This window comes from Rhinoderma darwinii, chromosome 5 (assembly GCF_050947455.1).
Source record: "Rhinoderma darwinii isolate aRhiDar2 chromosome 5, aRhiDar2.hap1, whole genome shotgun sequence".
NCBI classification, from domain to species: domain Eukaryota; kingdom Metazoa; phylum Chordata; class Amphibia; order Anura; family Rhinodermatidae; genus Rhinoderma; species Rhinoderma darwinii.
In genome coordinates, this window is record NC_134691.1 from 148,821,357 (window position 1) to 148,848,725 (window position 27,369).

The 27,369-nt window shown below is 40.8% G+C and overlaps 1 protein-coding gene across 1 annotated transcript; it reads right to left on the reverse strand.

Moving 5' to 3' along the window:
- Positions 1-362: 362 nt before the first annotated feature.
- On the reverse strand, positions 363-7,115 carry EDN1 (endothelin 1). Its single transcript, XM_075826634.1, has 5 exons — positions 7,001-7,115; positions 4,623-4,803; positions 2,327-2,482; positions 2,071-2,181; positions 363-1,184 (listed from the first exon to the last, which is right to left on the reverse strand). The coding sequence occupies exons 1-5, from the start codon at positions 7,059-7,061 to the stop codon at positions 1,043-1,045; spliced, it is 651 nt and encodes a 216-aa protein (XP_075682749.1). The 5' UTR covers positions 7,062-7,115; the 3' UTR covers positions 363-1,042.
- Between the last annotated feature and the right edge of the window lie 20,254 nt (positions 7,116-27,369).

A 27,369-nucleotide genomic window follows, 5' to 3' on the forward strand; every position in this document is an offset into this window, starting at 1 on the left:
CTGCATTGGCTGTCTCTACCCTACGTATACCTCTGGTTACAACATTGAATTTAGGCTTTACATTTTTATTTTTATGGATTATAATTAACTTTTACCAAAATTAAGAAAACCTTAAGCTATTTATTTGGCTAAGGTTCACTTTAGAAAAAGAAAAAAAGAAAAAACTGCCACAAACGCTGGTTTATAGGGTTACAAAATATTTATTTTAACATTATTACTGAAGGCATAAAGCTCTTTTTTTTCATACAGAAAAACAAACAAACATGCATAGACCAATATGGCCTATTCAAATGTATATTTAACACAGTAAATATATTCATTTTACAAATAATAATATAAATATTTTTCAAAATATTCACATAATAAATTTAGATAAGAGATAGCAGATTGAATAACTGCTGTAAAAAAAAAACAGATTTAGCTTGTGTGAGTAGCAGTCAGTGCTACCCTCTGCTTAGTATGACCACGCCAACCAGCCACTAAACAAATCGGGTATTATTGCATATCAATAGAATTGGTTAGCTCCAGTGAAGAAGATCAGGACAAGCTAAAATATAGGCAGGAAGAAAGCCCTTCAGAGGGAGTAAACCTGAGGTAGACTTGTATGCAATATGTAATATGTCTCCGAACAATGGCATAGCTTTAATAGTCTATGGGTAATGCACATATATCCATATGCAGCATTTCATGTAGAATAAGGCGTGTCGTTTTTAATATTATATTCCAGTGTTTTACTGTCAGTGTCAGTAGCAATAAATGTTGCTTGAAAGGTTATTCAAAAATTCTCTTCTACTCTGCAGACACGCTCCTATGGCATTCTTCTCCATAACCAGCAGCATGATTTCAGGAAGGATTCCTGCCTTTCATCCATCTCACATGTCCATCTTGAAGCTGGATGGTAGTTCCAGATCTTCTACTTTAAGTCTTCATAAATTAAGTGCACTTAGCCACCAAGAAAAAAAGAATATGCGCACTGAACGCATTCACTGACAGCAATGTCTCCCACACTATGGAACGAAGGTGACAATTCTCACTTCTTCAACTATGATGTTGTTATTCTATGTTTCCAAATTCCTCTCTTTCTATGTGCCCAAGGACTCGTCTCATCTTTCATCTCTTGAAGCTTCTTCAGTAGCCTGGCAAACATATACGATCTTTTAATGGCTTGTCTGATGGATTCCGTTCTGCAAAATGAAATGTGATTTTTGTTTTATTTTATAGCAATAGAAAGAATTTCCATTTCCACTGTTATTAATACAGATTATAGGGATATGACAGGATGTGACACTAAATGAAGATAGCCTATCAAGAGGCATTGTTCATCCCAACATATCAATTCATTAAAGAAGAGGTTCACCTTTAAACAAGAGGCGCATCAGAAGTTATCAATGGCGGTCTCTTGGATCTCCACTGATCACTAAACCAAATGGCCACGGCGATCCTCCAAACACCAAAACCCATTATCTTCAAACTGGGAGATTTTCAGTCTATAGTGGGAAATCTCATCTCCCATTTACTGCAATGGGACTATAATGAACATGTGAACCATCCCTTTAATTAAGCTTATGGTATGTACAGACCTCTAAAGTATGGATCTACCCATTTATAAGTCAATGCATTGAAATAAAGCAGGAGCTATCAATATAACTGCCTCATACGGACACAATTACCACCAATTGGGATATTTCCAATGCCGTTCTGATGCAGTGCCTCATGCAATAAAAAAGCACGGCTATGTGGTATATTACATGATCTGATACAACGTAACGTTTTCCTTTGGCCGCTTTCTCTACATGCTGACAGCTGACTATCCTTACATTTACTGCTGAGCAACACTTATTCACCCGCAGTTATTCTGCAAATATTACACAAGGGTGCCACAAAGGTAAAAACCTAAAGTCAGTGCTGAATATTCCCACTAGATTAAAAGCTGATCTTAAAAAAAACTTTGACCAATATTTTTGGAAAAATAGGTGTAAACGTCTTAGCACATTGCTATTTATATGTGAATAAGATATGGTTTGCAAACAGCTGATTATCTGTCCATATATAACAGTTAAGTTCACTCACCTTTTAGTGTCTGTGTGAAGTTTCTGAACACATTGTCCTCCCAAACGGAGTCCATTGCAGACTTTGGCCTTCCGAACATGGTGAATTTCTTTTTCTAAGGAAGGCTGGACGCTGTGTAAGAAAACAAAGCATTGTAAGGTACAATTGAAGGAACACCTTTTCTCCACACATGCTTCTGAGATAAAGGCAGCCTCTGCTACAGGTGTACTCAGGGCTCGCTCTGTCATTTTTTCAGACTTAAAATATTTGCACACACCTGAGATCTGCAGCATTTTGGCAGAAGTCCAGGCATTTCTTGTCCTCACGCTTGGCACAGATACACCTGCTACTAGACTCAAGATCTTTTTCTGTCTTTGTGTCCTGCAGAGAACGTTTCAGACGAGGACCCCCGAGTCCATAAGGCACTGTTTTTCTGTAAAAATAAATGTTACATTCTTAGTTCTGCCATACAATAAATCTAAATATCACAGCACAGAAAGTGCTTAAATAATGGGACCTAAATCTCAGTGATCGGAGCACGGGTAGAATGGGTGACTAACTGGCAACACGGACCCCTGTACATGTTTCCAATATCAATATGATTTTGGCTTCATATTTCAATGCATACTCCATGTCCTACTTAGCAAATATTAACATATATAGAAAATAAGAAACTACACGGTACACATAACCTTCGCACAAAAAAGTGCTTCAATTTCGGCTCACTTAATGACATACAATTTCACAAATTGCAAGCCTCTGTTTCACAGCGGCATACCAGCGAGTTCTACAGGTTGCAACCTGTATTTCAATTAATAGCTTGTTAATGGTTCTTAAATCACAGTTTAGGAGTTTTTCACTGTAAATGCCTGAGAGGTAAAGAGTAAGGCAAATATTTACAGCTTAGCATATTACGCTATCAGGCTCGAGCACATTATACATAGTTACTGCTTGGGAAAACGCTTTAGTTATGTGTCAACAAATAACAAGTCCAATGCGCTTCCCATTAGTCACACTTTGTACTGTGAAGCGCTAACATAAGCATCCAAACCAGAGTCCCCTTTTTGGAATATTTAGTAATTCTTCAATCACATTTATTTTTTAGATATCTATCTAGGTCCTTTGAAAGTTACACGTCCAATCCACCAAGATTTCTGCGGCAAATAATTTATATGTGTGTTGTTTTATAACAAATATCCATTTGTGAGGTTAAAATGATATACAAATCCCTATCTCTGGGTGATGCTTAACTGCTATTTATTTTCTAAGGTGTTAGCTACTTGGCTGATTTTAGCTTTGCTCCATTAGGACACAGCTATGATCAGTGACTCCTGCTGATTTGCATTGTCCAACCTGTAGCTTGAATTCCAGCCTCATCGGTGCTTTATACTGCAGCTCTATTTGTTCAGATTGGCTTCTGTGAATAAGCACCAGCTCACCACAAGTTTATTAGTAATTCATTGCATGGAGAACTGATTTCTATTACAGCAAGAGTAGACAATATATACTTTGTAAGCAACTAGACTTCTAATGATAAAAATATGAAGACTATTAGATAATTGCCGCATGTTTACTGAGCCAAATGAGCTTCAGTAGGAGAATCCTGGACATTTTTTTTAAGCGCTATTGTTAAAGTTAATAAAAACTGCATAAATGTCCTTGAAGATTTAACTCTACAATATTTAACATATATTCTTTGTAGAAACCCATCTGTAATACTACAAAATACTGGGCTATGTGTGGGTTTAGCAAACAACCATGAATGGATATCCCAAGTAAGCTTTAAGCGTATGAGAGAAAACAGATGAATTGGACAGACTGGGTGTGCCGAATGGTCATTACTTGCTGTCAATTATCAGACTACCCAAAGTTTTATGACATGGTATTATGGTATTAAGCTCGCCAGTGTTTTCCTCAGTACGTAAATTCGTTTTTTCCATAGGAAACTCCTCTGACAGATAAGACAGAGTGTGATATATGTAAAATACATCACTATTATCACGACAACTATCCTGTAAACAGAGATCTTTATAGACGCTTCAATGGGAACAGTCAAGTGTGATGGTATGTTCACACGGGCTTTCTTCAGCCATTTTTTGGCCTGTAAATGTCTCAAAAAACGGCTCATAAATCGTAAAGCAGAACGCCTACAAACATCTGCACATTTCAATGGGAAATACGGCGTTCTGTTCTGACGGGGCGTTTTTTTTTACGCCTCATTTTCGAAAAATGGCGTGTAAGAAAACGCCCCGTAAAAAGAAGTGCATGTCACTTCTTGAGCCGTTTTTCATTAACTCAATAGAAAAACAGCTCCAAAAACGCCGCAAAAATGCGAGATGCTTAAAACACGGCTGAAAATCAGAGGCTGTTTTCCCTTGAAAACAGCTCCGTATTTCCTGCCGTATTTTGTTAAACCGTGTGAACATAGCCTAACTGGTACCCTACATAGCAGCATTTCTCAATCAAGTTAATAATCCCTATAATTTAATTCCAGCAACTCGGTCTGATTTATAGAAAAATAATCTTAATCTCAGCCTAAAATGCCCAAAAACTTGAAGCAGTATAGCACTTACTCTGGAGTGTTTATCCAGATTATATCTAGGTGGCAAAAGTAGACACATTCTTTATCCATGAGTGATGAACAAGAGCAGCGTTTAAATCTGCGTGGCCTCCAGGGGGCACCAGAGGGACTATGAGCAGCTGTAGATTCTGCTAGAGAGGAGTCTTCAGTGGATGAGAAAGTGCTGCTTGACCCTGCAGATAAAGAAGAAAAGGCTTTTGAGTCTTGATATATGACACAACATTTATATTACACAACTCTAAGACATTAGATAGTAGAATTATACAATTGAATAAAATAATGCATTGGGTGAATACACATTGTCAATGATCCCTAAACGTGACTATTGTGTCACAAAGAATAGCTGTAACAATAATGGGACATATAGTGAACCTCACGTGGTAATAGTGTGATGCTTCATCAGGATAAGAAACTCCAGCTGGAGCTTATTGTTGTGCAATGCCTTGTGTGCATACCTGTCATGATAATAGCAGCAGGCAGGACTAAACATGTCACCGCATCCATGATATTGATTTCTATATGGGTACTACTCATCATGGATGAGGAGAAGGAGAAGAAGGCTGCTCACTGCTTATTATTCCAGCTAATGTTCTGCAAGCAGTTACTGAAGCCTGGGGACAATGACCCAATAACTTAGTGTCCCCGCAGCTACAGTGTCATGTCTGTCACATACTTCTAGATATTACATTGCTGCTGAATCAAATGTTAACATAAAACATGTCACTATGACTTTATAGGAGTCTTATAACTGGTTATCTGCTCTGACTTCTGCTTTTATGAGATTCCACATTATGTTCTCTTTCTGTGCCAGGAACAAGTGCTGGGTTGTCCCAATTTCTGGAGTAGTCGAGAGGCTGATTCATTTTATCATATATAACATCAGAAAATAACTAGTCATTTATTCAGTAGTTCCATGTAAATTCCTACACTATATATCTTCTTCCTTATCTATCTATCTATCTATCTATCTATCTATCTATCTATCTATCTATCTATCTATCTATCTATCTATCTATCTATCTATCTATCTATCTATCTATCTATCTCATATCTATTATCTCATGTCTATCTATCTATCTATCTATCTATCTATCTATCTATCTATCTATCTATCTATCTATCTATCTATCTATCTATCTATCTATCTATCTATCTATCTATCTCATATCTATTATCTCATGTCTATCTATCTATCTATCTATCTATCTATCTATCTATCTATCTATCTATCTATCTATCTATCTATCTATCTATCTATCTATCTATCTATCTATCTATCTCATATATATCTATATCTATCTATCTATCTATCTATCTATCTATCTATCTATCTATCTATCTATCTATCTATCTATCTATCTATCTATCTATCTATCTATCTATCTATCTATCTATCTATCTATCTATCTATCTATCTCATATCTATTATCTCATGTCTATCTATCTATCTATCTATCTATCTATCTATCTATCTATCTATCTATCTATCTATCTATCTATCTATCTATCTATCTATCTAATCTATCTATCTATCTATCTATCTATCTATCTATCTATCTATCTATCTATCTATCTATCTATCTATCTATCTATCTATCATCTAATCTATCTAGCCTATCCAGGAGCCGCAGCATCCATCATTATAATCCCAGCATGACAGTGCACAGTCCGGCCCCGCTGATCCCCCGGTGCCGCTGATCCCATGTGCTCTATAAATGTGCAGTTCACGCCGTAACACCCACAACAAGGCGCTGCCTGTCACCCGGATCCCCCAGCCTGTAATCCTGAGCTCTGCACCTGATCGCTGAAGCGCAGCCATAAAGTAGAGCCCGTGAATAGCAGCGCGCACAATTACCGCTGTTTATAGGGGTGATACATTGTCTCCACAATACCTTTACCTGTGCAATTACAAGAGAGGGATTACACGGGGGATAGACTGATAATCTCATGTCCTAGTCTACCATACAAGAGGCAGGAGCCAGATACTCCTATTAAATTGGAGTAACCATACAAGTAATATTTCCCAGAACAGACATAGATGACACTGATTCAATGGGAATCAGTATAAGGGTCTGCCAGGGTCATGCCACCTGGACAATGCCAATGCAGTTTATGATCTGTACAAGTCATATAATGTGCCACTATTTAATGTGTGAATTTGATATTTTATAGGAAGAATGCACTTGCAGTAATTTTTTAACTAAAATGATCTAACCAAGAAAAGATCTGGATGAACTCCTCATAAAGTTACCCAGCACGATCTCTGATTTATGCCAGCCTATGCCAGCTGATCAATGTAACAACTGGTGTAAATGTCACAATATTATTAACAACATGGGAATATATTGCGTTCCGTATCGTCAGCCCTACCTGTTCCACAGGTGCCTTGCAGAAAAGCCAATAGCAGATAAATAATCATCTCTAGATCCATTGTTAATGTAGAGGAATATCTTCTTGATGGGTATAAAAAAAAAGTAATTCCCAAAAGGTAAAGTCAATAAATAATAAAAAAATAGATGTAATTGCTGGAAAAATAAAAAGATACAAAACGAATATAATAGTGTTCCAGTATTGATAAATTAAAGTCAATGTCCCCAATGTAGAGTCCACTCAGAAGATCATTGAAGGTTATTCCTGAGAGCTCCCAAAGTGATTGTGATGCTGCCAGCTGCCCGGCTCCTTTTTATATTCAACCGCCATAGAAGTTTGTAAACAGCCCTCAATTTATATTATCCTTAGACATTGTTATTGTGCTATTAGTCACCGGCAAGCAACGTGCAGACTAAGATAAGGGGAGGCTGGAAAGGAAACCTCTGCAAACTTCACAAAGGGAGACGCCGTCTGACATAATCAGGGGCGGGGCTTCTGGAAATCAAAAATGTGCAGTGACGGGGTTCTGCCACTAGAGGGAGTGATGTCTCCATTCACACTTAGCACAAGGTATGAGGATCGCTCTTCTAATTACAGCTACTGGAAGAACTGGAAAGGTGGAGTAAATGCAAGAATGTGCCATTAATAAGTGGTGTTCTTTTCCATCATAGCACCTTACACAATTAACTGAGGATTATTATGGAAGCTGACACCTTATTGCATACTTTGTCCATGTATTCAGCTTCAACAACCTTCAGTAGTTGTATAAATCTGCATCACATTAAAGAGCATTACTTATAAATTAGCTAAAAAAAAAAATCACTTTGAAATTCTATAAATGATGTATATTAAATTCTGTAAATCCTCTTCCGCTGTTTCTTAGTTCTATCTGTTCTATGGCAGCACTTACAGTTCCAGTAGAGATTATAACTCAATGTTGTACCAGGTAATGTGCCTAGTTGTGCAGTAATCTGGGTATATCATGGCATGGGTAGGCAAATATGTTGTTCAGGGCTCCATGGAAGCTGGGATAAAATCCTGTAATGATAGCAACGGAAATCACCTAGTTCCCCCAGAAGTTGACATAACCAAGAAAGAAATGAATGGAATTTCTAATAGCTTGACAAAGAGAACAACGCATTGATTTACAGTGCAAGGGATTATTATTTTTTTTGCTTTTAGTCATTGTAAGTCTTTGAAATTTGACCTTCTGTCGTCGAGCCAATGAGACGTCACACACGTAAAGCTAAATTGGAAGGATTATAAACAGAGCTGCTAATTCCCACATATATATATATATATATATATATATATATATATATATATATATATATATGTAAATGTATCTAGGGGTTCTCAAAACTGCTGATATGTGAGTGATAAAGCGGTGTTCATGGGGGCAAATATTATTCTGGAGTGCCTTTTAAAAATTCCATTGAAGACCACATCATAGTCTGAAATGTGAACAATGAACTGTATTCAATTGTGCAACAAATCGTAAAGTATAAAAATGTTTAGTGGCAATAAAAATGTGTTATTATTGACATTAACACCTTTTTGTCTATGTTATGTCCATGTAGAATATACCTCATGCTGCTGGAATGTGAATACCTGTCATAGGTTTAGTAGAGACTCACATTCTGATCTCAAATAGTTTTGGGAGATTAAAAAAAAACAAACCATGTATTGAAGTTTAGCACCAATGAAAGGAATGGGGTTGAGCTGTAATACCAGACATAACCTACGGACAAGGGTAGTGCTGTTTCTGAACAAAAAGACACCCATATTTCTCTTACAAACCCTTTAGTACTGTGACAGGGATCTGAAATAATCAACTCCCTTTTTAGTTACAAGTCACTAAATATACTGCTCAATCTAAGCACCGCATACATTATTGTGGAAGCAATTGCCAATAAGTAACCATTAAAATACTGTTATGGCTATGTTCACACGTAGAGGAAAAATCTGTAAAATACCTGCAGGTCAATTTCCACCTGTACATTTTCTGCAGCGTGTGAAAATCAGTTGTTAAAATCACATCCACTTTGCTGCTTCGCTATTATGCTGCAGATTTTCAACCCGCACAGACGGATGGAAAATCTGCAGCATTTCTTCTATGTGTGAACATAGCCTTATTAGTAATCTGTATGAAGGTGAGGGCAGGAAAGACCAGGGCTGGCTTTAGGTTGGATGGTGCCCTGTTCAGTACCTTCTACTGACGACCTGCTTATGGTTGGATGGTGCCCTGTTCAGTACCTTCTACTGACGACCTGCTTATGGTATACCATATAGTGCCCAAATAATCAACAGTCATACAGTGTACAAGTAAACATACCATACAGTGCGCGATTACCACTACCATACAGTGCCTAGATAACACTGTTGTGTAAATAATACTACCCAATCAATAAACCAGGGAAAGTAGTGGAATCCAGTGCATCTGCCTTTCTAAAGGTTTGGTCATCAATTTTGGCGTTGGGGGCTTAAGCTCTTGGTGCCCAAGCCACCAGGCCCTGTGCCGCTGCCCTCAATAATGTAAGGTGAGGTGTCCTGTGCGACCTCAGAGATCGCATAACCCTAAGACCAGCCTTGAGAAAGACACATTCCTCTCTATGAGACACCACGGTGGCGCACACAGGGGGGAAACCCCCCTGTGACTAGGCTCAAGAGGTCCTCACATACTACTGGACTCAATTTCATCCACGTCCATAGGACACTGATACAATTGACAGCGCTTGTGAGGCAAGGAAACCATCAGTTCCCTTCCCTGACATTCGGCGCTTGTCTTGTGATGCAGACGGCTCAAAGGCTTCATTGCGACACCTGCGTCATTCTGCTGGAGCAGGCCTGTTCAGAAGAGACCAGGCCTGTATAGCTGGAGGACGACGTGGGAACAGGAACAGGTGAGTGTTGCAGTATCTACATCTGTGGCATTATCTACATGGGCACTGAGGCACTATCAACATGGACAGTGTGTGGCACTATGTATATGGGCAGTCTGTGGTACTACCGACAGGGGACAGTGTGTGGCACTACCTACAGGGTGCACTGTGGCACTATCTACATGGGCAGTGTGTGGCACTATGTACATGTGCAGTGTGTGGCACTTTCTACAAGGAGCAGTGTGTGGCATGAACTACAGGGGGCATTGTGGGACTCTAGAGGAAAATTTGGCACTATCTACATGGGTGTAGTACTTTCTACAGGGGGCTCTGTGGCACTACCTACAGGGGAAGTGTGTGGCAATATCTACAGGGGCAGTGTGTATCACTATCTACTGGGGGCACTGTAGCACTATCTACATGGGGCACTGTGTGGCACTATCTACAGGGCACTGTGTGGCATTATCTACAGGGGGCACTGTTGCACTATCTACAGGGGCAATGTGTGTCACTATCTACAGGGTGCACTGTTTGTGGCACCATCCACACTGGTTTTTATCCTACGAGTAGTGGTCAGCGCATATCCACTAGACTAGCCCCTTATATAAAAGTCTAGGTTAGTGGGTGATTGCAGACCAATATAGTTAAAAACCAGAGGGTAGTGGGAGTGCGGGCGAAAATAACTTGGTTTGAAAATGCAATTGGAACCCCCCCCCCCTTTAAAAATCCTGCGTTTGCCCCTACACCTACCATAAAGATTTCTACAAATGGCTGTCTGTGTACCCATGTGTGGCTGCTGCATATGAGCTAAGGGAGAGAGACATGCTAAAAGTGCCACTGCAAGTACCTATGAGCAATTAGAACGACGGCGCTTGCACAGGGCATAGAACTCGCTGTATATCTTCCCTGAACTGAGCATTCCAGTGACAAAGTCGAGGGTTGAAAGCCACGGACAAAACAGGACTCGAGTGCCACCCTTGCTTCCTTTTCACAGGGACTAGGGAAGCTGTGAACAGCACCCCCAAAATCCTAACTTCTTAGAGATGCCTATATTTAAAGTACCACTGGTATTCTCCTAGCTACACCACAGAAAACTACATAAGAGTTCAAAGAGAAACGACCAGGATGGATTTGATTTTCATATTTCTATATTAAAATGTTTATAAAACGCTTACAATTAAAACACAGTGTTAGGTAATCCTATCTACCCCACACTAAAATAAATAAAAAAATAAATAAATAAATATGTGGGTAGACTTGCCAAAAAAACAACAGTATTCCAAAAGGTGACATTTTGCTCTTTACTCAGAAATATCAATAGTTGCTGGTAACAAAATGGTTAAGGTACAAAGAGAATAATGTGTAATAATGATGTAATGTAGGGTTTATAAGAACGATGCTCACAATAAGTCGGAGCGGCTGGATTACTTCCATGCAGACGTGCAATAACCCAGCAATTTAGTATAATCGCCAAGTAGAAAAGCAGCTTTTTTATTTGATATCCAAGGACAAGCCTGGCATGGCATGTCTGTAGAATTACAGTCCAGAAGAGAATGTTGATTCTAGCATGTTCAATTCCTTTATTGGTCAATATGGAATACAAAATCTGCAGCACTGTGACGCTTACCTGTGTAACTGTATATTTAATTGTTATATGTTATGGATGGTGTCAGTGACGATCCTTATCACCCGGTACCAGCAGTAAAATAAACTAGGGTGACTAACACATTCCTGAGGCATGCTCACACTTTATCCAATATAATACGTAACTTTTAAGGGTGTCCATGCTTCACAATACCATAAATGGCAAAAATATAGTGTCTTATTAAAAATGAGTGCTGGGTAAAATATGAATGTTACCGATTAATCAGGGCAGGGAGGCAAAAAATATTCTATAGATACGATAATCTGCACACCAAGCAGTAATGGTGCCGGGCAGCAGAAAACCAGTACCACAAAAAAAGGAAGGAAATTTGTTGTGGTTTCCAGTTATGTTTCTACGGAAAACCACCTTGTGGTAACACAATAAACACTTTACAAAGTGGTTGTTATTTTGTCATTAAAGTCAATAGGGGAAAATAGCCCAAAAAATTCCACAAAATTCAGCTAGGGAATTCTGTATGTTTGTAATGGGTAGGAATAAAGAATAATAAGAAGAATGGTAGATACAACCTTATCAGGTGCAAATAAAGAATTTTTAAAGAGGTATGATGGTAATCTTGTTAACGCCTAAGGCCCCATGCACACGAACGTGTTTTTGCGGCCGCAATTCCCCCGAAAATCCACGGGAGAATTGTGGCCCCATTCATTTCCATGGGGCCATGTACACGACCGTAGTTTTTACGGTCCGTGCACTGCCTGGGAGCCCGCACCACAGAAAGAATGGACCTGTCTTATTACGGCCGTCTTCTGTGGTCCGGGCTCATTGAAAATAATGTGCATGTCCCGCAATTTGCGGGCGGCTCGCGGCTGACAGTCCGCAGCCGGCCGACCCGAAAATCACGGCCGTGCACATGGCTACGGTCGTGTGCATGAGCCCTAATATTCCTGCTGCTTTGGGATACTGCATACCGTGCAAAACATCCGGCGCCTGGAGGCAGCCGCAGAGGCTGATAGGGGTGGGGTCCGAGTGTCGGATCCGCACCGATCATATACCGAAGAATAGGTCATCATTTGTCCGGTCGCGGAAAACCCCTTTTAATGGAGGTGGTTTAGGGCAGGAAATTGTACATAATATTTCATTCTATTTAATTTAAATGTATCTAAAATACTTCATAGGGATCAAATCTTTTAGAATTTTTCTGATAAAGAACTCCAATCTCGTTTCCTTCATACATCCATTGAGTTAGGTTATGTTTACACACAAACTCAAAAACGTCTGAAAATACGGAGCTGTTTTCAAGGGAAAACGGCTCCTGATTTTTAGACGTTTTTTAAGCCACTCGCGATTTTCACTGTGTTTTTCGCTGTGTTTTTTATGGCCGTTTTTGGAGCTTTTTTCAATAGAGTCAATGAAAAACAGTTTAAAAAACGTCCCAAGATGTGTCCTGCACTTTTCAAAATGGCCGCGTAAAAAAACGGGCCATCGGAATAGAATGCCGTTTTTACCATTAATTTCAATGGGCAAATGTTTGGAGGCGTTCTGCTTCCGAATTTTCAGCCGTTTACGGACCGAAAAAAGGCAGGAAATATGCCGTGTGAACATACCCTTACAGTACATAATAAAATTCTATTTGTGTGCAGCCACCACTAGGGGAGCTCACCACATAGTAAAATATATAGCAGCCAGCAGTCCTCTTACCTGGCAGAACGGGCATGCCCCTGTACTTCTTGTAGGTTCCAATAGGTGTAGGTCCCAGAGGACCCTTTGGCTGGGTTCACACGTGGCGGAATTTCACTTAAATTCCGCTGCGGACACTCCGCAGCGTTAATCCGCAGCGGAGCCGTTTGTCCATTGACTTACACTTTAATTTAGAAGTGTTCGTTTAGACGAGGCGTAAAATTCCGCTGCGGAGCATAGGCTGCGGAGCGGAATTTGGTGTCCGCAGCATGCTCTGTCTGTTGCGGAGCAGTGGCGGACTCATGGCGGAATTTCTCCATTGACTTCAATGGAGAGTCAAAATTCCGCAATGAAGTCCGCAGATCTTATGTGTGCTGCGGAGCGTATTGGTTTTACTACCATGACATTTCTTCATTCTGGCTGGACCTATGTATTTCTAGGTCTACAGCCAGACTGAGGAAGTCAATGGGGCTCCCATAATGACGGGAGCGTTGCTAGGAGACGTCTGTAAATAGTCACTGTCCAGGGTGCTGAAAGAGTTAAGCGATCGGCAGTAACTGTTTCTGCACCCGGGACAGTGACTACCGATCTCAATATACATGTATCTGTAAAAAAATAGATAAGTTCATACTTACCGAGAACTCCCTGCGTCTGTCTCCAGTCCAGCCTCCCAGGATGACGTTTCAGTCTAAGTGACGGCTGCAGCCAATCACAGGCCAAGCACAGGCTGCAGCGGTCACATGGACTGGCGCGTCATCCAGGGAGGTCGGGCTGGATGCCGAAAGAGGGACGCGTCACCAAGACAACGGCCGGTAAGTATGAAAATCGTTTACTTTCACAAGGGAAAGTGCTGTCCCTTCTCTCTATCCTGCACTGATAGGGAGAAGGGAAGCACTTTTCACGCAGTCCGCAGCAGCTAGTCCGCATCAATGTACTGCACATTTCGTGCAGATCCGCAGCAGAATCTGCAACGCAGATTCTGTGCGGCATTGATGCGGACAGTTGCGGAGGAAATCCGCCACGTGTGGTCATGCCCTTTAAGACAGTTATGCACATTTATGCACACAGAACTGATTCAGACAAAAGGAACACAGTACCTTTGTACTAACCATAACATACTTGGGAGCTTTAGAAGATTTTAGCACAAGAGAATGCAGACTGCATTCCAGGTCTCCCTGTCATCATTTCCCTAGAGGAAATTCTATTGCTTACTCATTTAGTACCAACATAATCCTTGATATATCTAACTTATACTATTGGAACATAGCAATTGCTTAAAGGGCTTGTACCAGAATCAACAACTACCACCTATCCACACGATAGGTAAAAATTGTCTGATTTTTGGGGGGGCCCACTACTAAGAACCCCACCAGGAGCAAGTGGTCCTGATCACCCCGTTCCCCCTCACTTCACCCCCCGCAGTGAGGAAAAGTTTAAATGGAGTGGCCGTCAAGCGTGCGCCTGATGCTTCATTCAATGTCTATGGGTATGACGGAAACAGCCGAGCGCTGTTCTCAGCTGTTAACATCACTCCTATAGACTTTGAATGGAGAGTCTGCACGAATGCTCAACCACCGCTCTATTCAACATCCTCCTCCCTGCGGTCGAGCAGGGTTCAGGACCCCCATTCTCATTAAAGGGGTTGTCTAGGATTGGAAAAACATGGTTGCTTTCCACCTGTCTACAGGTTGTGAGTAGTATGGCATCTCAACCTTAGTCACGTCAATAGAGCTAGACTTCAATACCAGACAATATGTGGTGCTGTTTCTGGAAGAGTGCGGTCATGGTTTGCTAATCCTGACAAACCCATTTAAGATCCATAGTGAGAGTGCTCCATTTTTAATGCAGATATTTTTTTTATCTCTCTGTGGACAACTAAGAAGCACAAGTTATAATGACAATAGGTTGCAAACCAGGGAGTGGCAAAGACTAAGAAGAATAGCAGTGAGGGAATGGGCAAAAATTGGTAATGTATATATGTCGCAAAGTTTTTATTTTTATTTTAGACTCATAGAGAACGAATTCCCAGAATACGCTATCATTCAATTGGGTACGCAGACATACATATATTGTGACTCAATTTAGTTCCATTGTAAAGGCTAATGGATCTCACACCTTCCTTTAAACAAAAACTATTTGGCTAGAGTACCTCTTAAAGAGCATCTGTCATTATAGTAAGGTGATTTTCTTCATATAAATTACATTGTTTTTTATCTGTGTATTGCTTCTCATGATATTAATAGGGGTTCTGCTCTTGTTCAGTCCTCTTGGAATACATAATAAGCAGCTCTTCTGCATGCTGACAGTGGATGGGCCCTGCATCTATAATGTGACCTTGCACGCACTTCTGAGGAAGAGTAAATGTAATTGAACGAGTCTATAAACTCTATGCCGGAAGAATCATTCACAGTTAGAGAAACCCGTTAGACTCACTTGCACCTAGGAAATAGGTCATCAGAACAGAACACTTTATGTAAGAGTATTAAACAAGAAAATATGTATATCAGTATATGCTATCGTACCTGCTGAATTCTCAGGCTCTGGTCGTCGGTTTAAAGCATTTGCTACAAGTTAACCACTGTTCCTTTTTACCCAATTGGCCATAAAGGCACAATGTGGTTGCAGCCACAACATCTTCAGTCACAAAACTGTGGATGATGCCACGTGATGCCTGTCAGGTATATATAGGGAAACATATAAGGCTCTGTGCACACGACATTTTGGCCCTTCAGGAAAGCTCCCGTCAGCATACTAGCTAAAGGTGTTCATACGGCTCCATCACCCCGATAGAGGTCAAAAGAGTGTTCTTCAAACATGTTTTGTGTATACTCAAATTCCATTTTTTAATTTCTATTTTTGAACCATCTCTTTTTCAGCTGTCACCATAAAAAAAACTATTTGCTTCTACTATATATATTATCTAATTATCTAAATCTAACAAAAGTTAGAAAGAAATTCCAGCAGCACATGAAATTATACAATTCTCCCCTTAACCTAAACCCATCAGAATGTTAAAAAAAAGTTTCCCACAAGGCAAATCTAACCTGTTTTTTTTTTTTAATATTCTATTCCAGCTTCCAGCAGCAATATTGCTTCCAAAAATCACAAAGGGAGTGGGGCAGCATGTTACTTAATGGTTATCCACAGTTCTGTTTGTAAATAAGTGGGTTACAGCTCCTCTGGGGGAGGGAGATAGATGACTATATCAGGGGCAGACACAGCAGAGAACCTTGTGAAAAAACTCTATATGGGCCTTTTGCTTATAGAAAATTGAGCGCCTCCCTTATGTTTCTCTCACAATCCGCCAGTAAATGTGAGCCATGGAATTCATAAGCTCAGTCCTTTAGATGTCCACTAAGCTGATTTTAAGGTGAATGGGGGCCATTTTTACACAGGGACTTTGCTAAGGTGTTAAGAACTCGGGGCACAGGCCCTCCCAAAAAAAGAAACGCTTTCAAAAATAGAAGTGTTAATAGTTGTTGTTTTTTTTATCAATTAACAAAATATAAAGTGAATGAACAGAAGAGAAATCTAAATCAAATCAATATTTGCCTTCAATACAGCATCAATTCTTCTAGGTACATATACTTGCACACAGTCATGGATTTTTTAGGATTACAGTCAGGTGTATGATTAACCAATTACACCAAACAGGTGATAATAATCATCATTTTCATATGTAGGTTGAACACAGTCGTTAACTGTAACAGAGACAGCTGTGTAGGAGGCTTAAAAATGGGTGAGGAACAGCCATACTCTGCTACAAAGGTGAGGTTATGGAAGACAGTTTCATGTCACAGGTCCACCATGGCAACACTGAGCACAGCAAGAAGACAAAAGGTAGTTGTACTACACCAGCAAGGTCTTTCCCAGGCAAAGATTTTAAAGCAGACTGGGGTTTCAAGATATGCAGTTCAAGCTCTTTTAAAGAAGCACAAAGAAACGGGCAATGTTGTCGACCGTAGACGCAGTGGTCGGCTAAGGAAACTTAGTGCAGCAGATCAAAGACAGATCATTCTTACTTCCCTTCGAAATCTGAAGATGTTCATCAGTTCTGTCAGCTCAGTGGGACCCAGGTAGACCCAGAGAATTCTGGCCAGAAGTGGTCTTCATGGAAGAATTGTCGCCAAAAATCCATACCTTCGAGGTGAAAACAAGGACAAGCGACTGAACTATGCACAAAAACATAGGAACTGGGGTGCATAGAAATGGCAGCAGGTGCTCTGGACTGATGAGTCAAAATTTTATATATTTGCCTGTAACAAAAAGCAATTTGTTTGCAGAAGGGCTTAATTGCGGTACAATAATGAGTGTCTGCAAGCAACAGTGAAGCATGGTGGAAGTTCCTTGCAAGGTTGGGACTGCGTTTCAATAAATGGAGTTGGGGATTTAGTTAGAATTAATGGTGTCCATCATGCAATACCATCTGGGAGGCATCTGATTGGCACCAAATTTATTCTGCAGCAGGACAACGAGCAGAAACATACAGCCAATGTCATTAAGTACTATCTTCAGTGTAAAGAAGAACAAGGAGCCCATCAGGTGATGATATGAACCCCCACAGAGCCCTTATCTCAACATCATCGAGTCTGTCTGAGATTATATGAAGAGACAGAAGGATTTTGAGGAAGCCTACATCCACAGAAGATCTGTGGTAAGTTCTTCAAGATGTTTGGAACAACCTCCCTGCCAAATGCCTTTAAAACTGTGTGCAAGTTTACCTAAAAGAATTGATGCTGCTTTAAAAACAAAGGATGGTCACACCAATGTTGATTATGCAGTTTTAAGTGCAGGAAGCAGATGGCTCCATACACTGCATAGCTGCCGCTTCAGAACTGCAACTCTGCTTCTTTTCACTTGAATAGGTGCAGAGCTGCAGTTCTGCAGCTTGGCAGCTTTACTGTGACCTTGAGCCATCTACTCCCGGCACGGACATCTGGAGCGGAGGCAGCCATAGCAACTGATCGGTGCGTGGTCTGGGTGTGGGACCCCCACGGATCATATACTGAAGACCTATCCTTTGGATAGGTCGTGCCCAGACAACCCCTTTAAATCCAGTGACTCACAGGGGACGTCTTCTAGGTGTTCGCTTTCCCTGTTCTTCTTCATCTGGCCAAGATTGTCGTGAAGACTTCACCCATCCACGAATCATCCCTGCAGAATTTACTGCCCAGAAAATTACTGCCTCTTTGCTTTTCCAGCACACTTTACACCTCTAAACAAATGCCCCATCCAGAGTACATCAGACAGGAATACAGCATCCCACGGTACAAGTGCCCCAGATTGTAATAGTCCCCTCCTTAGTGCTGCACATAATAGTACCCCAGTTTGTGCCACTTTTAGTGCCCCCCACACACAAACAGTAATAGTGCTCCCTTTAGGCTCCACACAGCAATAGTGCCACTTTTAGTGCTCCCCACAAAATAATAGTGTCTTTTTTAGGCCCCAACTCAGTAATAATGCCTCTTGTTGTCCCCATTCAGTACTAAAGCTTCCTTTCATGCCCCTACATGTGCCTTCACATTAGTAATGTTCTTCCTTTGTGCCCCCAAAGTGGTAGTATACCAATCTGTGCCTCCAACAAAGTAGTGTCCCCTTTGTGCCCCATAAAGTATTAGTGTCTCTTTTGTGTACCCCTTCATTTGAAGTGGCCTATTTGCACCAATGATGTTCTTCCTTTGTGCCTGCACACAGTGGTAGTATCCCCTTTTGTGCCCCCCACGCAGTAGTAGTGTCCCCCTTTGTGCCCCATAATGTTTTAGAGTCTCTTTTGTGCACCCCCACATTAATAGGGTAAAAAAAAACATACTTACCTAACCCTATTTTCACGATAAGCTGGAAATTTTACCTATTATTGCCATCAGCAGCCTGGTGCAAGCGACACAATGCAGTGTAATCATTGCACCAGCTGCGCTGGACTGCTCACATCCTCATCATACTCCCTGTGTCGCCTAAACCAGCCTGTGGCCTACGAGAGTGAATTGTGGGACAGGGAGCCAATGTCACTCTGCTCCACCATATTTTTTAACTGTATCCGTGTCCAGTATCAGCTATCTTTTGTGACCTAACTGTAAACCTGCATGCTTTATTTGCATGTGTGCATGTTTATTTAACCCCTTAATGACCAGCCTATTTTAAACCTTAATGACCAAGCTATTTTTTACGTTTTTCCATCGTCGCATTCCAAGAGCTATAACTTTTTATTTTTGCGTTGACATAGTTGTATAAGTCATTGTTTTTTTGTGCAACAAGGTGTATTAGTTCCTTCTTTAGCCGCAGTAAGATCTAAAAATATAGGCACAAGCTATAGCTTGTGAAGTCTTCCTGAGTTTTTTTTAATGCACAACAGGATCTCACATTGTTTGAAACTCTTCATGGCCTGAAACTCTTTCTCTATCCAGCCTAGCTACCTGATCCCTAAACTTTACGGCAAGCCATTAACAAACAATGTACTTTTCTCCAATTTCTGTGCTCCTAGGATAAAGCTTGCTGCGCTACATTATCTCCTCCTGAAGTGTAAGGGGTTTCCTATCTTGGACATTTATGGCGTATCCACAGGATATGCCACAAATGTCCGATAGAAGCGGGTCCCTCCTATGGGACTCGCATCTATCTCTGGAATGGGGCCCCCTGACTCCCGGCCTATTTTGTCCGGCTCCTGCTTCTCCCTCCCACTTGATTCTGCAGTTGCATTTGTGGCAGGCTGTGCTACATCCCATTCCATTATGTTCAGTTGTATGCAATACTTTCAGTAGCCATTAAAAAGAAATGACATGATGGTAGCATGTTCTTGTATAATATGACATTTGTCACTTTGGTATCAATGTCATTTATGTGCCAACCTGAGTGTCTAATGTTTGTTCTTTCTGTTACGATACTGTTTGTTAAATGATGTTTTTCTTTTTTTTTGCTGTAAATGTGAGGCTGATTTATTGTATGCCTACTAACTATACTGACTGGTTGTTCTTGATATTACTGCTTCATTATATATTTGTAAAATCTTTAATAAAACAGCTTTGATAAAATAAAGTCAAAAAAAGTGTATATGTTAATGTTAGTTAAAAGTGTTTTTTTTTTTTAATTAAAAAGCATCATGCTTTGGGTATGAGAGATTTAACTGGTCTTTTTCTCCATAGGTTTCTCTATAGAAAAACACCCGGAAAAATGCCTGTATAAAATAACACTAAATCAAAAAGTCACCAAAAACGCAGGTAAAAACACCATAAAAACTGCATGGTGCTGCTGGCGAAGAAGGGTTTATATTTTTTCTCTGTTTGGGATCTATTCCTGGCCTTGGCTAAAAAAAAAAATATGCAAAAACTGCACCAATACTTCGCTGTGTGTAAGAGGACTATTTCAGAGTGAGTATTCTACATAATGTAGATAATTTGTATGCTTTTTAACCATAAAGAATCTACTTTTATATCCCTATTGAATCCATAAGGCAGATTTAAAACCTCAATTGAAGTTTCTTTAAAAACTATGTTGGTTACAGATGGGACTGTTTTAATACAATGAGTCAGACAATGTATGTCTACAAATAAGAATAGGAACATCCGCTTCGTTGTGGCCACACTGGCAGACATATTAGCTACCAGCCATGGTTTCTTACCTCAAAATAATTCAATCATTATACTATTGACTGTCAGTAAATGATAGGTGGTTTTCTCCTGTATGAAGTCATTATTCCTGTTATTCCTCTGTGAAATGTGGCTGATCAGGGATCACCCATTCTCCAAGCCACACTTCATTATTTTATACTGTATTAGTTGTGCAGAGACAAAACATAATTTTTAGACATTTTTTGCAATGCAACGTTTTTTTCATAAAGGCATACAGTATGTAAGTGAACAAATAGAGATATCTGAAAAAAGCAAAAAATCAACAGCAATTCTCATCTGCAAAAATGTTTAAAAGTAGTCCAGGTCCATCAAGTCCAACCTATAATCCAACCATGTTGATCCTGAGAAAACCCCTATTAGGCGGATACAAATAGCTCCATATTAGGGGGAAAAATTCCTTCCTGACTCCACATATGGCAGAATAAATCACTGGATCACATCTCTAGAAAACTAGTACATATAACTTGCAATATTATATTTTTTCAAGAAAGGCTTCCAGGCCTTTCCTAAACTTCAATTCATCAACCATCATAACATCGTGTGGCAGGGTCTCACTGCTTATTTTTTGGATTCACACAGGTCGGAAATGCTGCCATGTGGATGAAATTTAAACAAAATTGATATTCACATTGTGCTGAACATTTTCTGGATGGAAATCAGAGCATGTTGCTGATTTTGAAAACGGCAGCATGCTCATTCTCTTCTGGATGTTCACTGCAGATTTCAGCCTTTTCAATGTGGGAGAGGTGCAATACGCAGAAAAACAGGCACATAAAACAAGCACATTTTTCTGCAGAAACGCTGCGGATACTCTCTGGAAAATCCACAGCGTTTGCTTCCCGTGTGAACCCAGCGTTAGGCCTTATTCACACAGTGCAGATTTGATGCAAACTTTGCATGTATTTTTCAACCAAAAATAGAAACAGTACCTAAACAGAAGAACTATGTAAAAGAAGGCATTAAAGTGTTTCCTTTTCTGGACCCAATTCTGGTTTTGACTCAAATTATGCATGGAAAATCGGTATTAAATCTGCACTGTGTGAATAATGCCTTACAGTAAAGAATCCCGTCTATGATGATGGTGGAACCTTCTTTCCTCTAGGCGTAGAGGAGTACCCCTTGTCATGGTTACAGGCCAAGATATAAAAACATCATTAGACAGATCAAATCTGCATTGTGTGAACAAGGCCTTAAAGTAAAGAATCCCGTCTGTGATGATGATGATGAAACCTTCTTTCCTTGTATACCTAGAGGATGCCCGCTTGTCCTTGTCACAGGCCTAGGTATAAAAGATCATTAGAAAGATCTCTGTACTGTCCAATTATATATTTGTACATTATAATTAGATGCCCCTAAGCCGTCTTTTGTCTAAACTGAATAACCCCAAGTTTGTTAACCTATCTTGGTGATAGTCCATTAAGTAAAATTAGTAAAAACAATTAAACTAATTTATGACACAGACATTGGGGGCACTAATTACCCTATTCTTAAAGTGGAACGCCATTATGGGATGACTTTAAACGTTATATTAATAAATTACATGAATTGCTATGACATAGTATAATATTATATCATAAAATTCCCTTTTTCTACTATTATTATTATTATTATTATTATTATTATTATTACTATTACTATTATTATTATTATTATTATTATTATTATTATTATTATTATCTAAAACAGTTTTCATGGAGAACCATTCCATAGGAGAAGAATTGTGAGGAGAATGCTTATGTATCTAATATGGAGAGGAATGGAGAGTTCCTGTGCATGTAGCTGACCCATCTACATTCTCCTTTCTTCTGTTTTCTAACGTACAGGGTATGGGTGACACAAGATATAGCTCGAGTGGTGGGGTGGGGGTCCAGGATTCTAAAAAATTAGCCTATTAGTAGGAAATGGATAAAATGAAAAAAAAAAAAACAATACTGACCTGCTAAATACCCCGCTGTTCCAGTGCAGAAGCTCCGTTGGTCCCCACCAGTCTTTGTTTGCTTGTCCTACACCTGATGCAACTTACAGTGCATTCGGAAAGTCTTAAGACCCTTTTACTTTTTTCAATTTTTTTCTGTTGAGGCCGGGTGCTAAAATAAAACAAAATTCACATTATTCCACCATCAAATTGCAGTCATTAGCCCATAATTACAAAATGAAAACAGAATGAAAGACATTTTTGCAAATTTATTACAAATGAAAAACTCAAATTTCGCTTGAACATAAGTATTCAGACCCTTTGCTATGACACTTGAAATTTAGCCCTGGGGTCCTCCCATATCCCTAGATCATCTTTGAAATGTTTCTACACCTTGGTAAATTCATTTGATTGGACATGATTTGGATAGACACACCCCTGTCTATACAAAGTCTCACAGCTGACAAATATATCAGAGCAAAAACCAAGCCATGAAGAGAAAAGAAATGCCTGTAGAGCTCAGAGACAGGATTATGCAGTGACACAGTGTAACGTCCATGGCCGCGGACCCTCGTTCCTACTCACCCCTCGACGGCCACGGCCATGGACTTGTGAGTGCTGGCCGGCATCTCCTTCCTAGGATACGCCAGCACTCACTTCCGCTCCGCTCTGCAGTGTCCCGTAGTGTGCTCGATAGAATACGTGGGGCCAAGGTGTTCACAAAGCTGGATCTACGCAGAGCTTATAACTTGATCCGTTTCCGCAAAGGTGACAAGTGGAAACAATATGTAACACTCGAGACGGCCATTAGGAATACCTTGTGATGCCCTTTGGACTATGTAACGCCCAAGCTGTGTTCCAGGAGTTTGTAAAGGAGTGGAGACACTTTCTGGAGGGTGCTATGCATCCTATTATCATCTATACTGACCACAAGAAGCTCACGTACATACAGTCGGCTCAACGATTAAATCCACGCCAAGCCAGATGGTCATTGTTGTTCGCCCGATTTCGGTTTTTGCTTCACTTCTGCCCTGCAGACAAGAATGTGAAGGCTGAAGCCTTGTCTCGCTCCTTTGAAAACAATGACTCTGAGAAAACTCCTCAATACACCATAGATCCTTCTAGGATTATTGCCGCTAACCCTCTGCAAATTAGAGGCATTCTCCTGGAAAAACTTTTATCCGTCTTGCTGACTGGAAGAGAATTCTCTGCTGGGGACACAACTCTAAACTAGCTGGGCACTCTGGTGTCCGTAAGACACAGGACTTGATAGCTCGTCACTATTGGTGGCCTACTCTGCCTGGAGATGTTGCGGACTATGTCTCTTTATGTATGAACTGTTCTTCGAACAGGCCTACCCGCTCTAAATCTGCTGATCTGGTACTACCCCTGCCTGTTCCTGATGCCCCTTGGTAGCATATCGCTATTGACTTTATCACTGACCTTCCCTCCTCAGCTGGATGTACTACGATCTGGGTAGTAGTGGATAGTTTCTCTAAAATAGAACATTTTATTCCATTGACTGGTCTTCCATCTGCTCCTCACCTGGCAAATCTGTTTATTCTGCACATCTTCCGGCTACACGGACTTCCTCTGTATATTGTCTCGGACCGGGGTGTACAGTTTATATCCACGTTCTAGAGAGCCCTGTGCAATCTGCTAGACGTTAAACTGGACTTCTCTTCCGCCTATCCCCCGCAATCCAATGGTCAAGTGGAGATGATCAATCAAATTTTGGAGAATTATCTTCGTCATTTTGTTTCCTCCCAACACGACAATTGGGTACCACTTCTGCCTTGGGCGGAATTCTTATACAACAATCACACAAGTGAATCTACTGCCTCGTCTCCTTTCTACAATGTTTACATTCAGCATCGAGTTCCTCTTCCTGTGCCAGCCATGATTCAAGTACCAGCAGCCAATTCCTCATTTGGGACTTTTATATATCTGGCAGCAAACTAAGCCTGCGATCCTACAGGCAAGGGACCACATGTAAAAGCATGCCGATAAAAGAAGAAAAGTTCTTCCTCAGTACTCTCCTGGAATTAAGGTCTGGCTATCCTCAAGTAACATTATTTTGAAGTTGCCCTCATACAAATGTGCTCTCAGGTTCCTCAAACCCTTTGAGACCACACAACAGGTAAACCCTGTCTCCGATATGCTTCGGCTGCCTCCTAACCTCAGAATCCCCAACTCCTTTCATGTGTCCCAATTGAAACCTGTGGTCCTGAACCCCTACAGTAAAACTCCTAGTCCTGCAGTTACTCCCAGCGGTTCATCTGATGTGTTTGAGGTTAAGGAGAACCGGGACTGCAAGAGGGTAGGAGGAAGGACTTTCTATTTGGTGGACTGGAGAGGGTTTGTTCCGGAGGAGAGGTCCTGGGAACCAGAAGAGAACCTTAATGCCCCTACCCTCATTAAGAAATTCCTCTCTCGCTCTGGTCCCAAGAAGAGGGGGCGTAAGAGGGGGGATACTGTAACGTTCACAGCCGTGGACCGTCGTTCCTACTTACCCCTCGATGGCCGCGGCCATGGATTGTGAGCCTGGCCGGCATCTCTTTCCTAGGAGACGCCAGCACTTACTTCCGCTCCACTCTGCAGTGTTCCATAGTGTGTGAGCGCCATAATCACCATGGACTATTAAAAGGGCTCTGCCCTTTCACTCCTTGCCTGAGCATTGTTGTAGTTTTCCCATGTTCGTATTGCAAATGGTCCTTTAGTGTTATCCTGCTCCCAGTGTTCCCGTGCCCTGCTACCTGTATCCCATGCTGTGTTAAGTTTCTGAGCCTGTCTAGTGTTGGAGTCGTATTGTGCCGCCTGCTGTTATATACCACGTCTGGTGTTATATGCGACTCCTGGTTTTATCCACCATGTCTGGTGCAACTTGCCACGCCTGCTGGTACACACCCCATCTGGTGTCATCTGCCACTCCTGGCACCATCCGCCATGTCTGGCGCAACCTGCCACATCAATCTGTGCCACAGCCTATGCCATTGTCTGGACTATCTCAGGTACCCTTGTGCTACGAACTCTTTGTATAAGACTTTGCATAGACTGTGACTTGGCCAGCTGCCTCTCCGCTATGGCGGAGCGGCCTAGTGGGTCCACATACCCCTAGATCGTGACACACAGATCTGGAGAAGGGTACAAAAACAATTTCTGTTACATTGTAAGTTCCCAAGAGCACATTGGCCTCTATAATTCTCAAATGAAAGAAGTTTTGATCAACCAGAACTCTTCTAAGAGCTGGCCGCCCCACCAAACTAAGTAATCGGGGGAGAAGGACCTTGGTAAGAGAGGTGACTATCAGCCCAATAATCACCAATAATCACTCTGGCTGCTGTGTAATCCTGTGAGCCTGTGTGCAGATTGGGGAAACTTCCAGAAGGTCAACCATCACTAGCAGAACTCCACCAGTCTGGGCTTTATGGCAGAGTGGCCAGAAAGAAGCCTCTCCTCAGTAAAAGACACATGAAAGCCTGCTTGAAGTTTGCAAAAAGCACCTTAAGGACTCTGTCTGTGAGATACTAGATTCTGTGGTCTGATGAAACCAAGATTGAACTTTTTGGCCCCAATTCTAATAGTCATTTCTGGAGGAAACCAGGCACTACTCATCACCTGCGCATTACCATCCCTACAGTGAAGTATGGTGGTGGCATTATCATGCTGTGGGGCTGTTTTTCATCGTCTGGGACAGGGAGACCGGTCAGGGTTGAGGGAAAGATGAATGGAACAAAGTACAGAGATATTCTTAATGAAAATGTGATCAAAAGTGCTCTGGACCTCAGACTGGGCTGAAGGTTCACTTTCCAACAAGACAATGACCCTAAGCACATAACCAAGACAACACAGGAATGGCTTAGGGACAACTCTGTGAATATCCTTGAGTGGCCCAGCCATAGGCCTGACTTAAACCCAATCGAACATCTCTGCAGGGACCTAAAAATGTCTGTCCACCGACGATCCCCATTCAACTTGACAGAGCTTGAGAAAATATGCAGACAAGAATGGTAGAAAATCCCCAAATCTAGGTGTGCAAACCTTGTGGCATCATACCCAAGAAGACTCGAGGTTGCTATCGCTGTCAAAGGTGCTTCAACTAAGTACTGAGTAAAGGGTCTGAATATTTATGTCAATTCAATATTTTATTTTTCCTTTTCAATAAGTTATCAAAGATTACTAACATTCTGTTTTCACTTTGTCATTATGGGGTATGGAGTGCAGAATGATGGGGAAAAACGTGAAGTCACGTAACAAAACTAGCATAATATCATTCAGAAAAGCATGAACATAGATGTTTTGTTTTAATATGTATGAACCAAGACTCAGTTTCACCTGTTGGAATATGACAAGGATTTTGCAACTTTGTACAGAACAAAATCAGTAGCTTTAGGCTCTTTAAGCAGTTAAGTCTGCACTGTTCTGCTTTTCGCCAGTTGTTCATACTGGGTTACTTGTATTTATTTTGTGCACGTGGGATTTTTGCATTAGGATTCAAAAAAGGGGAAAATAATGAATGTATATTAGATTAAAATAAAAAAACACTGTATAAAGTATTTATTATGGTACATTTTGTTAGTTTAAATAGAGTTTGAGAGCTTGAGAACTACATTTTCCTATGACACGCTGGCACATAATTCTTTTTATTTATTAAAAAAGCAGTTTCAGCA